The 17,919-nt window shown below is 37.7% G+C and overlaps 1 protein-coding gene across 1 annotated transcript; it reads right to left on the bottom strand.

The window, feature by feature from the left end:
- Positions 1–1,004: 1,004 nt before the first annotated feature.
- Positions 1,005–17,147, bottom strand: LOC107746499 (adhesion G protein-coupled receptor E2-like). Its single transcript, XM_016560733.1, is given in 18 exon segments — positions 1,005–1,016; positions 4,279–4,374; positions 4,553–4,724; positions 5,772–5,930; positions 6,051–6,268; positions 6,945–7,139; positions 7,231–7,401; positions 7,529–7,650; positions 7,653–7,670; positions 8,268–8,421; positions 8,523–8,612; positions 8,694–8,743; positions 8,834–8,962; positions 10,272–10,391; positions 12,316–12,444; positions 12,527–12,670; positions 12,817–12,888; positions 16,753–17,147. Coding segments are annotated over 18 exon segments (2,079 nt in total). The 5' UTR covers positions 16,781–17,147.
- Between the last annotated feature and the right edge of the window lie 772 nt (positions 17,148–17,919).

A 17,919-nucleotide genomic window follows, 5' to 3' on the forward strand; every position in this document is an offset into this window, starting at 1 on the left:
GGAGCGCTCAACAACGCCGTTAGATCAGTGGGCTCTGTCAGTGCTTTGGCCAGGTAACACTTTTTTTTGCCATGCAATAAAGCTAAGTTCAAAGGCCAATTTAAAATATTGGTACAGTAAATAAAGTGCATAAAATCAGTATTTTGTTTAGGCAGTATTTGTGGCACTTTTGTGGCAGATTTGTCCAAAAGATGTGTGTTTTTTGCGCCAATGCATTGTTAAATGATCAGCGTGTCGTGTAATATTCCCATATAAACTTTAACATCCAATTAAAAAATATTTGTATAGTAAAATTCGCTAATTCACGAGATCAATACATCCTTTATTAGACCGCTTTGTCGAGTTAAATGCATCCTTACGGAGGTGTCGAAATGCTGAATCAATTCATTCACTTCCAACAGCGCTTAATGGGAGCAGCGTCATAGAGGGCAGAGCGTCACGTTATTTAAAGGGGACGTTAACGCGTTAACGAGTAGCAAATGATTAAGTAGCTGCATTGGTTACTTTTATGCCACTGATAAAGCTTTTATATGTAGTTTGGGGTAACAAAGGGGTTTTAAAGGTTTGATTGAAATAATAATGCCATAACTGACACTTTAAATCAATGTTTCAAGCAACAACAACAAAACAATTGAACAGAAAAACAGATAAAGACAAAAAGTAGCCACTGATAATATCTAAACATGTATCCAAGTCCAAATGTAATAAAATTAATTTATGTATGATTTATGTGTAAATTATGTGCAATGTCTTAGCTACTAGGGATTGTTACATAGGGCTAATCAGGCATCTAGTGGCTACACAACGATATTACAGATAATAAAGTGTGCAAAATGTATATCTTAACAGTCAATTTACAAATAATGCGTTCAGATTTGTGAAACTCAATGCGCTGAATCTCCACAAATTAGTGTCGTTACTATGACAACCAATTTGAATGTGACAAGAAACTGGTGTCTGAAAAGAATATATATGTATATATAAACATGTGTATATATATATGGCTAGAAACGGCCCTGGGAACACAAAACAGAAATCAGCCACAGCTTCTCTTAGCAGTTATTTAATACTTTTTGAAAAACATCGCAGTACCACATCAGGGCTAAAATGACCCTTATTTCAAATACAAAAGTAACAGCAAAAAAACTATTTTTTTCTACAAAAGATACAAAGATTTTGTGGAAAATGTCAAATAAAACATTTGTTTCTTATCAAATATCATTACACATACAATAGAGAGCTAATAAAGACAACTGTGCTGCAGAAGCAAGGAGTTTAAAACGTTCGCATTAGATTTATCGTCTTACAAAATCACATTGTTCTCAAAATGGGAACACTGAAGCCCAAAGTATGCTTTAGTTTTGATGAGAAAGAAAATGTGTGCGAGCACAGGCAGCCGACGCATGCGTCATCTTTGTGCCATCAAAGCTATTTTTCCCCAGATGACCAAAAAAGTTCTCTGTACTCTTTAAAACTAGAGGTTAATCATCTTTAATTGGCCTGTTTAGCTAAGCTATCGTTAGAACAAACCAAACAAGCCCTGAAAGTTGATAAAAGAACACATAGCATAGCAACACGCAATATTAAATTGTATTAGATGATTGCATTTGACAGATTATACATGTGTATATATAGCTTTGTTTCTCCCATCAGTAAAAACCCAAGTATACTTAAGGCTTTAGGAAGCTGAATTTAAAGGTTCACTTTATTGTGTTTTTATTGTGCATCCATCTGAGAAAACTCCTTGGACACATCATAAGAATCTCGATGTGTTTATCTCTCCACAATATTATAGTATCAGGAACAGTATCACTTTAATTCGAAGGAGGACAGGAGTTAACACAAGCCGTCTTTGTCACCTGCTCTGTGCAATGCAGCTCCGGCTCTGTTTAACTAGCTTTATGAAGCTAAAGTACCTCTCATCTGTTTCTCACATAAATAGAGGTTTCCCAACAGCTTAAAGACGTAAAGTGGCATGTAAGTGCAGATCATATAAACGCGGTGGTTTGTGATTGATAATCGATTAAAGCTTCAGAGAACACAGGAGACGAGTTCTTCAAATATCATCTTCACAACATTTTCATAAATGTGACCCTGCAGCACAAAACCAGTGTTAAGTCGCTGGGGTATATTTGTAGGAATAGCCAACAATACATTGTATGGGTCAAAATTATTGATTTTTCTTTTATGCCAAAAATCATTAGGATATTAAGTAAAGATCATGTTCCATGAAGATATTTTGTAAATTTCCTACCGTAAATAAATTTCAGTAAGTTATACCGATTCTTTCAACATACGTTCTGATGTCCATTAATGTTTATTTTGTGCTAGAACTAAAGAAAAGAGATGATCGTTTCACGTGCCGCTTAAACTGTTGCGCATGCATCTGTTACAGAGTGCCAAAACGGTATTTATTATCAATTTTGAAACAGAATTTGAAAAGGTGTATTCTATGAACGAAATAGACACCAACAGTCAAAGCGCCAAAATGTTGTAATTAGAACGTTATTTAAATTACAAATCTTGTTAATACAGCATTCTCCTAACCTTATTTTAATCTAACATCCTTTGAACATTTATTTATTACATTAACATTCAGAAGATATCAGTAAGGTCATAAGGACGTTCTGAGAATGTTTTTATTATACTTTTATCTTAACATTTACAAAACATTAAAGTAAAACGTAACATATTCAACGATGCTGTCTTGCCATGCAGATTTACCTGACTGTTGCTGGACTGATTGGTGCTGAATTCTGAATATCTCTTCTGCTTAAGTGAGCAGATCCTGCTAATCAGCTTGCAATACTCGTCTCTGACCTGAAGGGGGCGACACAAAACATGTGAAAACACACCGAAGGCTCTTGGGCAGAATGCAGTGAAATGCTTTATGAGGGAATCAGACGTCTGTCTGTTTGACAAGATCTTTGCCATTTAGCTTGAAAGTTTTTTACTGGAACATTGAAACTGAAACTACAGCCTTCATTTACCTGAAAACTGGAAATAAGGTTTATTTAACCATCAACTGATCACAATTATGTAATAATCAGCTGAGTTGTATACAAACTTTAAACCTGCACATAAGCCTGTTTTAGTCAACTTTTTAATAATTATCTTCCTACTTATATGTAAACATTTAAATGGTGGCTGAAATAGAACCTTGTTTTCATTAAAGAATTATTCAAACATACATTAAATACTGAGTTCATCACTAACAGGTTCAGTAAATATATATTGATAAATGTATTTATCACAATGCTCCTCTCTAGAGTTATTTTTTCTAGCTGACCAATGAGTTAATGGAAACCCTAGTGGGTTGCAAAAAGGTGGAAAGTGTCCAGTAAATTTAGGAACTCATATATTAACCCTCTGGGCATAATATAAAAAATTATATTTTGAAATTTTTTAAATCATGGCTTCATCGGAATGAGATGACACTTAGTGACTTTTGTCACATTAGCTATGTGAACACACACAAAAAAAATCATGGACATGATTCGGATATGTTAAAGGGTCAAAAAAAAGTCACACTTGGCTCCTTCGCGGTCAAAAATGACCGACATAGGAAATGAATGGGAAATTCGAAAAAATACGAAAACTCCGATAATCTTTTGGTGGTACAAACTACAAATCAGCCACTTCCAGGGATTTTTGGAAAGTTTCCGGAAATTTTCCACCCCTTTGCAACCCTAATGGAAACCGAATTGATGTCCTGATGTAAATGTGACGTTATGTTACATATTGTTGGTTTTATTGACATCTTTACGCAGTTTAAACTCTGACTGATCGATTACATGAGAGTAAGAGTAATTTCAGTAAGTTATACCGATTCTTTCAACATACGTTCTGATGTCCATTAATGTTTATTTTGTGCTAGAACTAAAGAAAAGAGATGATCGTTTCACGTGCCGCTTAAACTGTTGCGCATGCATCTGTTACAGAACACCAAAAGGGTATTTATTATCAATTTTGAAACAGAATTCGAAAAGGTGTATTCTATTAACGAAATAGACACCAACAGTCAAAGCGCCAAAATGTAATTAGAACGTTATTTAAATTACAAATCTTGTTAATACAGCATTCTCCTAACCTTATTTTAATCTAACATCCTTTCAACATTTATTTGTAATATTCCAAGAACATTAACATTCAGAAGATATCAGTAAGGTCATAAGGACGTTCTGAGAATGTTTTTATTCTACTTTTATCTTAACATTTACAAAACATTAAAGTAAAACGTAACATATTCAACGATGCTGTCTTGCCATGCAGATTTACCTGACTGTTGCTGGACTGATTGGTGCTGAATTCTGAATATCTCTTCTGCTTAAGTGAGCAGATCCTGCTAATCAGCTTGCAATACTCGTCTCTGACCTGAAGGGGGCGACACAAAACATGTGAAAACACACCGAAGGCTCTTGGGCAGAATGCAGTGAAATGCTTTATGAGGGAATCAGACGTCTGTCTGTTTGACAAGATCTTTGCCATTTAGCTTGAATCCAGACCATAACTGTGTTTTCCATTTTGTTGCATTGGTGTGTGTTTTAAATACCGGTTTGGACAGGAGGCAGTGCATGATGAAGATGAGCGCCCCCTGGAGGCTGTTTAAGATGGTGAAGAGGTACAACGCAACCTGAGTTCCTTTCTCCTGGAAGAGGAAGCAGCCGAAAACCCACATCCCTCCAAGAACACACATCTGAGCCACGGCGGTCACCGTAAACCCCCTGAAAGTCACCAGAAATGGGTTAGACTCAATGACTGAATCTATTTTGGACTCATATATTAACCCTCTGGGCATAATATAAAAAATTATATTTTGAAATTTTTTAAATCATGGCTTCATCGGAATGAGATGACACTTAGTGACTTTTGTCACATTAGCTATGTGAACACACACAAAAAAAATCATGGACATGATTCGGATATGTTAAAGGGTCAAAAAAAAGTCACACTTGGCTCCTTCGCGGTCAAAAATGACCGACATAGGAAATGAATGGGAAATTCGAAAAAATACGAAAACTCCGATAATCTTTTGGTGGTACAAACTACAAATCAGCCACTGTGCAGAACAAAAGCGCACAGCAATCAAGGGGTGACTCTCTAAAATATCAAGAGTTCAAAATATACACCCACGCACACACACACACAGAAAAGAACTGGTAAGACTGCAACAGAGCAAATTCTGAGAATATTCAACGATTGTTTGAAATCATAATGCAAAACCTGATATTTATCTAACCAAAAATATCTAAACCTTGACAAAAAAGTAGTATTTTAGAATTTCTAAATATATATCTAAAAGTAAAACCTAATAAAATGAAGAAATTGTGTCTAAAAACAAAGGGAATCCAAAGGCCTCTGTATATATGTATACAGGGAACTATACAGGAGTTAACATGACATTACACAAGTTTTTTTTTTTTTTTTATGCCATCAGATGGCACAATTCTCACTTCAAAAAATAGATTTTAAATGTTTTCACTCTGTTTTAACATGAAATACTGCATTTATTGAAAAATAATAAATAATTAAATAAATAAAAATATATTAATTCTAATGGAAAAAATAACTCATTAAAATTGTATAAATATTGCATAGTATCATAAAATCCTCTCAAAATTCTAAATACTAATAATCAAAAAATATTATTAAACAAAAATGTATTGCACTGATTTTCCTGAAAAAAAAAAGTTACATTTCAAGGCACTTTTGACCGCGAAGGAGCCAAGTGTGACCCCTAAACGAAGAGGCCCAGAGGGATAAACACTCACCTGATGTTGCGGAGTTTGGAGAGGTCTGGATTGAGGCTGGAGAACTTTTCGGCCAGTTTCCACACGGTGATGATGAAGACAAAGCTGTTGAGGACGACGATGATGCAGACTGGCGCAAAGAAGCTCCATATGAAATAACGGTCAAGAGAGAGCCAACAGCTGGAACAAAAGCACACAAAATAATCATCAAACAGCTGGAAACCACTCAGATAACACAGTGATTTAGAGGCTGTCATGAAAAGCTGAAACACAAACAGCGCTTCACGCAAATTTACTCACTGTCTATCGGTGCCGTATCCCTTTGGGAAGGCGATGGCAGAGACGGCAACGATGACGAGAGGGACTCCGTATCCCACCGCAAACATGTAGAGATGTTTTAATGTGGTGTGAAACACCAGCACAACCATCCGGTAGAGCTGAACCCCCTCCAGCAGCATCCAGCAGAACGCAGACAAGAAGAAAAAATGAAGCAGACCGGCCACAAACGCACACGCTACCTGAGACGGACAGAGAGAAACCGCACAACTACATGAGTAACGTTTGTAAACAAACACTGATGTTGGCTTGGCAAAGCCGTTTTTACGTGAAGACAATAAAATGTTACCAACATGTTCTAGCACAATGCTAAAACTTTGAAGCATGTTGCTAACATGTTTTAACACATTGCTAGCATGATTCAGCACGTTGCTAGCATGTTGCTAACATGTTTTATAATGATTTAACACATTGTTAGCATGTTGCTAGCATGTTTTAACATTTTGCTAACATGTCTTAGCACGATTTAGCACATTGTACTAGGATAATCGCTAAGCTTTGCTAGTGATAGACAGCTTAAATACTCTACGTGTCCGATTGTGCAAAAGTTTTCACCCCCTCGATGAAAACTTATGGGATTTTTTTGCACTTTGGATCGTCCGGTTTACAAAAACCGTACGTTAGATTAGTGAGAAAAAGATACAGCGACCTGGGTTGGACCAGTCTGAAGGACTGACCTGAGTTCGGTGGTTGTAGCTTAAAAACTCTAGGAGGAGACACAGTCCAAATTTAGTCTCAGAAATAGAAGCTTAAATAATAGATCAGTATCTTGGCTTTGCCAAGCCATCATAATAAACAGTAAACACTGCTTGCGATTATACAGAAGGCCCCCATATACAGAAGATATAAGACACACACCTGATTGTGAGTGCTGGAGATCCCGCAGAGGAAGACGAGGTCTGCGATGAAGAGACAGATGCTCAGATGAAGATGAATACTGGTCCGGGTTCCTTGGATGGAGCGGCAGAACTTGAATGTCAAGATACAGAGAAATAAACAGACCAGAGACAGAACTAAACCCACACGCGTGATCAACACCAACTCAAACGAGTCCTGGAAGAGAGGAAGAGGGAAAATCATCAACATTTCATCTAGAATCTGAATTAAATATGTTAAATCCCCCCCGTCTGGCTCAGAGATGTACCTGGACAGGATAGAGAGCCATTAACACAGCGAAACTACTGAGATGAGAGCAGGAACACACTGTGTGAGTGCTGTTAGACTCCGCCCCCTCACAGCCCCGCCCAGACCACGCCCCCTCAGCCTCATCCCAGTAAACACAGGAGTAAGCCACGCCCCCAGACTCCGCCCTCTCCTGAAGAAGAATGATTGACAGTTCAGAAAAGGTAAAAAATACATGAATGTTTGATTTTCTGCATATGAAATGTGTGTCTCCAGAGAGATCTTGTGCTGGTCATAAGCTGGTCTGTCAGTATCTTCACCTCCACGTGTGTAAAGACGAGCGTCACCGGCTCTGACAGCTGCTTGGTTTCTGCATTACTGACGACGGCCGTCACCACTTTAGAGTTGAGTTGATAAGTGACGCTTCTCTCTTCATCGTCTGATCTCTTGCAATCTCAGCAACTGTCAATCACGTGATCATACAGAACAACTGCTTTCAGTCTTAAACAACAATTACAAATGAATGAGTGTAAATCTGTGTTTATAATAAAATCTATTTCTCACAACAGTATGTCCATTCAGTAATCAAGAGTTCCTGCAGGTTTTAGACTTTTAAAGACCTTTTTAAGAGCAAATAAGAAAATCCAGTACAGACTTATAAAGATTCCTAAATCAACATACATTTACTTGAAAAGCAAAATGACTTTAGATAAGAAAAACGGTTTGTTTCCTGAAAAACGGTTCAAAATGAAGTGATTTATGGTTAAAACAAGAACAAATATTTCTCAATGGGTTCAAAAAAATCAACTTAAATCAAAAGGAAGACAAGTTTAATTACACATTGGCAGATATCTGTTCTCGTTTTAAACATAAACCCACTTTATTTTGTTCATTTTCTCAGAAAACAAGACTTCATATCTTCCTTTCGCTTCTAAAGTAAAGTATTTGATTTAAGAATGTTTAGATATTTGAGAATATTTGCTGTGGAATCAAGACTTTTCAAGACCCGCAGAAACTCTTGAACACAGTGTCTGAACTGTAATGTTTGTTGTTTCTCACAGGTGTTGTGTGTCTCCATCCTGGTCACAGGCTCTCTCAGCTGAGGTCCGATCAGACGCATGCTGTTCTCCACCGCGTCCAGAAACTGACTCAACGTCTCGCCGTCAGCGATGTTTCCATCCGACAGCAGCTCGTCAGAGGAAGTGAACACATTCTGTCAAACGCAGTGAGATGTAGAGGAATATTCCCGGTCAAACTGCTCTGTCAACACGCACAGAAATGCAGAAGAAAGAGGAAGAAGGCTGTTTGTTTCACCTCCAGTAACTGCTCTCCCGTCTGACGGCCGCCGTTTGGATCACGCAGAGACTCACAGCTGCTCCTCAACAGCGTCAGTAAATGCTTCAACTAGAAGACACACAGAAACCAAACTCTGATTACTGATTATTCACTAAGCTCTACCGAAATAATCACGAGGGGTCATTCTACCTTTACAGGCGCGTCCTCCGCGTCAGACTCAAAGTGGTCGCAGCTCATCTCTGCGCACAGCAGCAAGACACAGTTAATTGTTTCGCACATTAGCAGCTACACCATGAACACAGATACGCTCATGCATACTGAACGCTCACCGGTGCATTTTGACTGGTTGTTGCCATAGTTACTGTAACCCTGGTGGCATTTGCAGCTGTAGCCACCTGGATTATTGTAGCAGTCTGCGTTTCTCCCACAAACATCTGGATCTAAACACTCATCGATGTCTGAGAGAGAAAGAAGACGTATGAATGCGGATGACTATTTGTATTTAAAGGGGTCATATGATGCGATTTCAAGTTTTCCTTTCTCTTTGGAGTGTTACAAGCTGATTGTGCATAGATAAGATCCCTGAAGTTGCAAAGACTAAAGTCTCAAAACCAAAGAGATATTCTTTATCAATCATAAGACTCGTCCACGCCCCCCTAAAATGCCTCGTTTAAACACGCCCCCACATGTCTACATCACTATGTGGAAATATTAGCATAATGATGCCGAAATGTGCACGCAAAGAAAGAAGGCATGGTGTCAGTAACCGCAGTTAGTGTTGAAGCAGCCATGTCAGGGAGACGCTGTGTGTTTCTAGGCGAAAGCAAAAGCACTTTATTTGGCCTTCCGAAAGTAGATGCATTTAGGAATCTTTAAGATTACTTACAACAGAACAGCAATGCATTTTATGGACGACCGTTTCGTGAACCTAGGAGAGGAGGTAATGCGGACTTTGCTATGACAATCTGGCGCTTCTGAATCAGCTACTGTAAGTATGTTTTGTTATTAGTTTAAGTATTTGCAATTGACTGTTCAAATGCGGAGTTTTGCGCATCGTGCGTGTGTGTGTGTGTGCGTGCGTGCGTGCGTGCGCGCGCGTGTGTGTGAGCGAGAGAGAGAGAGAGACAGGGTCACACATATTTATTGCATACATATACTTCGTAGTAGACATCCATAACTCCTTTCTGCTGTCTGTTGTCAGTGTTTCTTTGTTTGAATATGGCGCTTATCACATGCTGTGTGGTATCGGCGTTTGGTATCGGGGCATTTTAACGAGTACGAGTACGAGTACAGGAGGCCAGTATCGGGCCCGATACCGATACCAGTATCGGTATCGGTGCATCCCTATCAGAAATGTTTCTTGAGCAGCAAATATTAGAATGATTTCTGAAGATCATGTTCTGAAGACTGGAGTAATGATGCTGAAAATACAGCTGCGCATCACAGAAATAAATTACATTTGAACAGATATTCACATAGAAAACAGCTATTAATAACATTTCACAATATTACTGTTTTTACTTTATTTTTTATAAATAAATACAGCCTTTGTGAGCAGAAGAGACTTCTTTCAAAAACACTAAAACATCTCACTGACCCCAAACTTTTGACATGCATATAAAGATTATGATTAAAATGTAATTTAAAGAGCTGTTATAGTTGGACGTGAGAGCAGACACACACAGCATGTTACGATGATGTAATCAGCACTCAGACACACTGGAGTCAGTATCATTATTCATCATTAGTAGCAGGACAGATGCTCACCTGTACAGGTGCCGTTCTTATGTGTGCGAAACCCTGGAGAACAGATGCAGAGGAAACTTCCAGTTGTGTTAAAGCAGCTGCTGTGAACTCCACACACTGAGGACACACACTCATCCACATCTGCAGTGGACACACACACACACACACAGACACACACACACAAACACACACAGACACACACACACAAACACACACACAGAAAGAGAGAAAAGACCTCAAAAGACCCCTTCAAGAAATTTGTCTGCTGTATTTTTCCTTGTCCTGGCAAGAATTTTACATGCATTAAGGTAATTTTTCTAAATGGTGCTAAACTGTTTAAAACATCAAACAAATTTTTTTTAAATGTTAAACAATTTTTTTTTAAATTATTAGTTCAATAACCATTTTTTCACATTGAACATCCTGTTTCACTCAAAAATACATACGTTTACATACATAAAATGGTTTGCAAATGTCATTTTTTGACTTTAAGGAAGCTGTTTTTAACCCTCTGGTGTTGTTTGGTCATTTTGGACAGAAAGTTTGTTTTGGTTTGGTATTGTCTTTTTTTTCTCACTTCATTAGAATGCTACAAATCTTGGTTTTGGCACTTGCTAAGTGAACACACACACACACACACACACACACACACAGACACACACATACACACACACACACACACACACATACACACACACACACACACACACATACACACACACACACATAGACAAGTGTTTAATTTAGACACAAGCACAAGTTCACACATAAAGTATTTAAATGATAGCGGTTAGAGAGACGATGACAGCTGTCTTACGCTGGAAAACACATTTATCAGCTTCATGTGGAAACATCTAAGTGAACTTTGTTAATGATTGCATCAGCCAGACTACATGAGGTTATGTCAACAACTGTCTCTCTGTGCTTCTGGATGAAACCAGGACTTCCTAATCGACCGCTACTCGTTTTATAAATAGCAACTCGTACTGTTTTGCAAAGTTTCTTTTTGTATGAGAAACCTAAGATAATCTAAAACATTTGTCAAACATCAGAGCTCAATGCATGAGACGCAATATGTCACAATGCAACTCAACTTGATCTATCTCCAGTGTGACAAATGAGCCATCCTTTCTATCGGATGTTTTTACATGTTTTGCAAAGGCAAATGTAATGTTTTCATACGCTAGGTGATAAATTAACGGTACCTGCATGCAAAGTCATATTGAAATCATGTGGAGAAGTAGCATACTGCAGTTTCATTGCTATTTCTTCCTCTGAGCTGGTGGCAAGAACTGTTTCTGTGAACTTATATTATATGCTTAAAAATGCTAAATGCATCACATGGATCTTGGATGGTTATAATCAGGGTCAGAAATTAACCGGGGCTTTGGGGGAAAGCCAACAAAAATGATAAAAATCCAGTTTTTATCCGTTATTAATTAATTTAATTAAATTTTAATTTATGCATTTAGCAGACGCTTTTATCCAAAGCGACTTACAGTGCATTCAGGCTATACATTTTCTAATTCTACACTGTAAAAAATGATTGTGATTTTAACAGTAAAAGACTGTAAAAATGCTAAAGTAAAAACGGGTTGGTTGGTTAACAGTAAGTTTCCGTACTATATTCGGTGAATAAATGTAATTACATTTAATGTAATTTTACAGTAAAATACTGTTAAAAATACGGTTTTTGGAAGTGAAAAAGAAAAAGTCATTTTAATGAAATACGATATTTTATTGTGAATTTAAGTCTGTAAAACCTAAAATGTTGCTACCATATTTTTTACGGTGAAGTTCTGGCAACCACAGCTGCCGGTATTTTACCGTAAATGTCACAGATTTTTTTTTTACAGTGTAGTTATCTAATACACATCTATTCTAGGCCTATTTAGTTATAGATTTAAACACAATTTTAACTAGAAGACACTAATGATAAACAAACCTCATTTCTGGAAGGCAAGCATTGACCTTTAATGAAAAAAGGTTTCATTTCTGAATTGTAATGATGTCCTTTGGTTTGATTAACAGCCAAATGAAAAGCACTATGAGTGAAGCAGCTCACCTTCACATCCTGAGTCTGTTCTTGTTTCATGAAATCCAGGTGGACAGATGCACATGTAGGAGCCGATGGCGTTTTCACACTTCATATCACCTGAGCATTCATGTGTTTTCTCAATACACTCATTGATATCTGTTGGGGGAAGCAGTTGATATTAGTTACTGTATTTAAATCATAGTAGTGGACTCTTATGTCCCATAATTCCCTCTCGTACCCCTACACTGTCCCGTTGTTGCTGTAAAATTGGGTGTTGTTGGCCGAAATCCTTTATTGCAGGTGCAGTAGTAGCTTCCATTTGTATTGAAACACTGAGCGTGATCGCCACACACACCTGGAAGCGTCACGCACTCATCTGTATCTGTAGACAATCAGGAAGGAAACATCATTACAACGTTAGAAGAGAACTACAGTTACACAAATTCCCTCGTTTGAGTGACACACAGACCTTTAACTGTGTGTTATGACAGAAACATATTGTATTAAAACACATAAGGTGCTCATTACCAACACAGATCTTGTTTTTTATTCCGAATCCAACGCCACATCCGCGAGATTCAGCAGACTGCAGGAACAGACCTGATGAAGACAAAGAAAAAAAACAAGATCTATATAATTATGCATGCATTTATAAATCTATAAATCCATCCAGCCATCTGAAAAACTCTCCTGTCAGACCAAATTATACTTGCTAGTTATAAACACAGAAAAGTTATTACAAACACAAGTTTAAATAAAAATTGTAATTCACTAAGCATTATTTATTAATGTTCATTTATTAATTACTCCATCATATCTGATCTTAATATGCAAAATCAGCTATTTTTTTTTACTATTGTGAGATTGAAATAACCTTTGAGCTTGAAGTGTCTTCCTTCCAGTAGCTTGTATGTTGTTGAGTAACCAACAGTGTTCATTCAGTGAACAATTCAAAACCGGAGTCAAACAACTACGTACTTTGTGATTGTTTTTGAATGATTCACAAAGTGATATGGTTCATAAGAGTCAACTGAATCGGACTACACTGGTTGCACAGTATGTTTTTGATTCAATAAAAAGAACTGACTTGTAAGAGTCATTTGAATCAGACTACACTAGTTCTGTGGTGTGTTTTTGATTCACTACTAAGAACTGACTCATAAGAGTCATTTGAATCGGACTACACTGGTTGCACAGTATGTTTTTGATTCAATAAAAAGAACTGACTTGTAAGAGTCATTTGAATCGGACTACACTGGTTGCACAGTATGTTTTTGATTCACTACTAAGAACTGACTCATAAGAGTAATTTGAATCAGACTACACTGGTTGCACAGTATGTTTTTGATTCAGTAAAAAGAACTGACTTGTAAGAGTCATTTGAATCAGACTACACTAGTTCTGTGGTGTGTTTTTGATTCACTACACTAGAACTGACTCATAAGAGTCATTTGAATCGGACTACACTGGTTGCACAGTATGTTTTTGATTCAATAAAAAGAACTGACTTGTAAGAGTCATTTGAATCAGACTACACTAGTTCTGTGGTGTGTTTTTGATTCACTACTAAGAACTGACTCATAAGAGTCATTTGAATCGGACTACATCGGATGCAAGACATATTTGTGATTCACTAAAAACAACACACTCCTTTTAAGAGTCTTTATTTGTGAATTGGACTATTCTAGTCACGCTGTGTTTGTTTTTGCATGCAGCCTACGAGAACAACTCAGTGTTTTTATTAGTCAATTTAAAATGACTCAGCTCTGCAAACAGAGAGGTAACTTTGACATGTCTTTTCCATGGCATTGTAGATTCAAACGTTGCAGGATATGAGTGAATAAGATGCGATCTTCGCAGTGGTGAGGTTAAATTTTGAAACATCTCAAGAGGACATGTGTGGACTGTTTGCATTTGCTTGATAGTCAAAAATATTTTATCTGCCTTATCTTGTGGATAATACGAGGTAAGTATTCAAAAAGTAGTCTAACAAACTTCTATAAAGTCCGAATATCGGTATTGAAAATGACGAAATGAGGGTTGAACACAGTTTTTAGATTCTTAACATGTAACGTACATGTATCGTTGGTTGCAGCTCTTTATTGCAGTCTGCATGCAAACAAAACACCCTTTCACACATATACAAAACATTTATCTATACCCACACATACCAATGACCCAAAACCATTGTGTATGTGTTTAGGAAACCACAGATGCGATTGTAAATGTCCCGTACGAGCTGCAGCGAGTGCTGCGGCTGATGTGTCGAGCGATTCTACGAACATTGCTCACAACTCTCAGAATAATCTGTTCATCTACAAAACGAGAGAGCGTTTCACACCATTTTCAGACCTTCTTTTTCTCGCCTACTGACTTTTAGTTTAACACAGAGCTACAGATGCGACGCACGATTTTCCACCCAGCACCCGCACTCAAGTCATGCAACTCTTTTTTGGTTAATGTTGCAATTTTTATTTCAGTCTTACATGTCAGTGTCAAACCTACTGTCTAAAGTGTGAGTGTAGAAAAACCCTAAATGAAGTATAAGGTCAGTGAGCGGTTTTGTGTCATCCCTTGTAATGTATATTTGGGTTTCATTTTGACTGTTGGTGGTAAAATATGATTCAGTAACCTTTGATTTGCTTAGCCTGTGGAGTTTTTCAGCAGTGGCGAACTACTAAAACAAATCACATGGCCCTTCAGCTGTCTTACTTTCACGTGTCTGTATAAGCAAAACTTGCAGTGAAAAAGTAAAGTGGCATTTGAGTAACTATTTCAGCATCATGTGTCAGGCAATCATGCGTGTGTGCGGTAGAGGTTTGAACTAAAGCGGACGTTCATCTCAACCATCTGTGGTTACACTGCCACAAGTTTCACAGTAAGATTTGGTTAGCGTATTTAGTTGACTTCTAGATACAATTCTGCACTCTATACCACTAGTCTCAACCCTCCCACATGACTTAAAAGCATTCTTATATTTTCACTAAGACATGTTTATTAAGATGTTTCCTCTTGGGAAATGAAGTTCAGCTTTTACTGTCCTTGTGGGGACATTTGGTTACATATAATTTAAGCAAACTGTGACCCACAAACATGGTGCAAAATGAACACCAAGTGTCAAATGAAAGTGAGGGCGCCCACACATTAGATTTTACACTGCATCAGAAAGCATTTCAGTCTGATGCTGAGGAAAAACACAAGAGCTTGTGAAACTGAAGCTCCGTCATAAAAGTTGAGAAAGCGTTAACTGTGCTGCACCACATTCTCACAGAGCTGCGCTGATCAATGAGAATTACGGAGAAGGGCTTTTGAAGAACTTTTAATATTCTTGGAACCTTTCAATTGGCAAAAAAAAAGGGTTCTTTCAGTTTAGGTTTTTAAAATGTTCTTCAAAAATGGTTCTTTGAATAACTATTCACTGAAAGTTTCTTTGGGAAACCCAGAATGGTTCTTCTTTGGCATTGGTGTAAAAACCCCATTTTGGAAGCTTTATATTTAAGAGTGTACAATATTCTAGTCTAAAGTAAAATTGTGAATTTTGAGAGCAATTTCACTGAATTATGGACAAAGAAAGACATCTAAAAGGTAACTGTTTTCTCAAAATGACAAGTTAAAGAAACTGGATGTGATGTAATAGATTCCATTCAACCAGCCTGTTTTTGAATGTAAATGGCATTGTTTAAATAAATCCATGAATTAGAACATTTTGTGGAATGGAAAGGTTCTTCATGGAACCACCGATGCCAATAAGAACCTTCATTTTTAAGATAGCAGGTGTCTATCTTCAGCCTTTTACTTCAAAATGAGATCTAAATTACTTTACAGTTTTTTACGATTGCTTACACATTAAAATTAAACTTTTCCAACAGTTAGCAAAACCTTACACTCAAGGAGCAAAACACAAGGCTAGATTTGCACAACTGTAAGCACATTGTCAGCTTCACACTATTTGCAAAACATTACACACAGTGTTTTATAAAGTTGTGTATAGTTTTGACAAAAGTGTTCCATTTTGCAAATGATCTGAAGTGTTGTGCTACTTTGGTGTAGGGTTGTTAATTGTGTGTAGTGTTTTGACAAACCGGGCCCTGGTTTCAAAATTGTGCTTAAGCAATCGTAAAAAACTGTAATGAAATCCAACATTAACAAACAGGCATAAAGCTTTTAATATCCAACATAAAATAAATTCAATATAAATTCATTGACAAAACACACACAAACAGACTGTTTTGATGTAGTTTCTTATCAGTCTTATCTCACTGTCCTTTGGTGTCTGTGTTTTGTCTAAGCAAGAGACTCTGCATTATGATTCAGTGATGTGAATGTCTGGTTTCATAGAGAAACGCTCAAAGAATAGAGTCCTTGTTTAACACACACACACACACACACCCTTATATCCTCATGTCTGACACACATCTGCTCAAATGACCAGTCCAGCTTCAACACACACAAACACCTACTCACCCAAAAGAAGTGCCCACTTCAGCTCCATGTTAGGAAACACCGTAACTGCTGTCAGTCTGTTTATGCTTTGGTTTATGATATGAAATTGCCAAAGGAAATCTGTTTTCCAGTAAGTCCTCAGAGATTCCTGTCTTCCACTTTATATCCTTCAGGACTCTTGAGCAGTTTGAAATCCTAAGTGAATGTGGTCTCCTCCTCAGTTCTTCTCTGTCTGATTAGAAGCTCTTTTAAAATAGATTTCTCTTTTGTTTAACTTCCAGTCAGTTTCCCAGATGATTCCTTCTTGGGACCTTCTTGTCTTTCACTCTTGGTTCTGCTCTGTTTGTCTTAATCCACGCGGTCGGAGAGTTTCCACTATTTTCTCTTCTATTTTTTCCCACTGGCCTCGTCCGTTATTCCGTCTTCACTCTTCAGATGTGTGCTGCTATACAGTCTATGGTGCTGCTACTGGGCGAGAAGTCAGCAGCTATTTGTGGCCGACACTCCCCCTGGAGAGAGAGAGAGAGAGAGAGAGAGAGAGAGAGAGAGAGAGCAGCTGTTGTCGCTCAGTGCCAGCACTCATATGTATCAAATGCGCGCGCGCTCTTTCTTTGGAACGTTTCCCTCCATTTTCAAAATAACGACTTTTCAAAACCGTTATAAGAATTTTTCTGTTAAATATAAAAACGCGCTTAAAACAAGATTAACCAACTTGAAACGCAGCAAGACTTGTTTTCAGTGGTTGTATCTTAATTCCACTCTATTTTTCTCTTACTGCATTTGTAGAGTTTTTTCCCCGGGGGTCTGACAGACTCATATCAGAGCAAAAGGGGCTTTTGGACACTCATTTCACTCACAATGGGGGCCGCTGTTGACGCTCACGCCGGTGACGTCACATCCTGAGTTGCACAACAGCAATTGTGCCAATACAAACACTCGGAAATATATGTTACTGTTCTGTTTATATAATATAAGAACATACTGCGGTCATATTTGTGGTTCTGATCTGACTGTTGGTTCAAACTGAGAATATGAGCACAGTTATAACTAAATATTCACACACACACACACACACACTAACACACTCTCACACACACACACACACACACACTCACACACTCTCTCTCTCTCACACACACACACACACACTCTATAGACATGGGACTCACACACACACACAAACTCTCT

The sequence above is a fragment of the Sinocyclocheilus rhinocerous genome, unplaced genomic scaffold (assembly GCF_001515625.1).
Source record: "Sinocyclocheilus rhinocerous isolate Xijiao unplaced genomic scaffold, SAMN03320098_v1.1 scaffold1521, whole genome shotgun sequence".
Lineage (NCBI taxonomy): Eukaryota > Metazoa > Chordata > Actinopteri > Cypriniformes > Cyprinidae > Sinocyclocheilus > Sinocyclocheilus rhinocerous.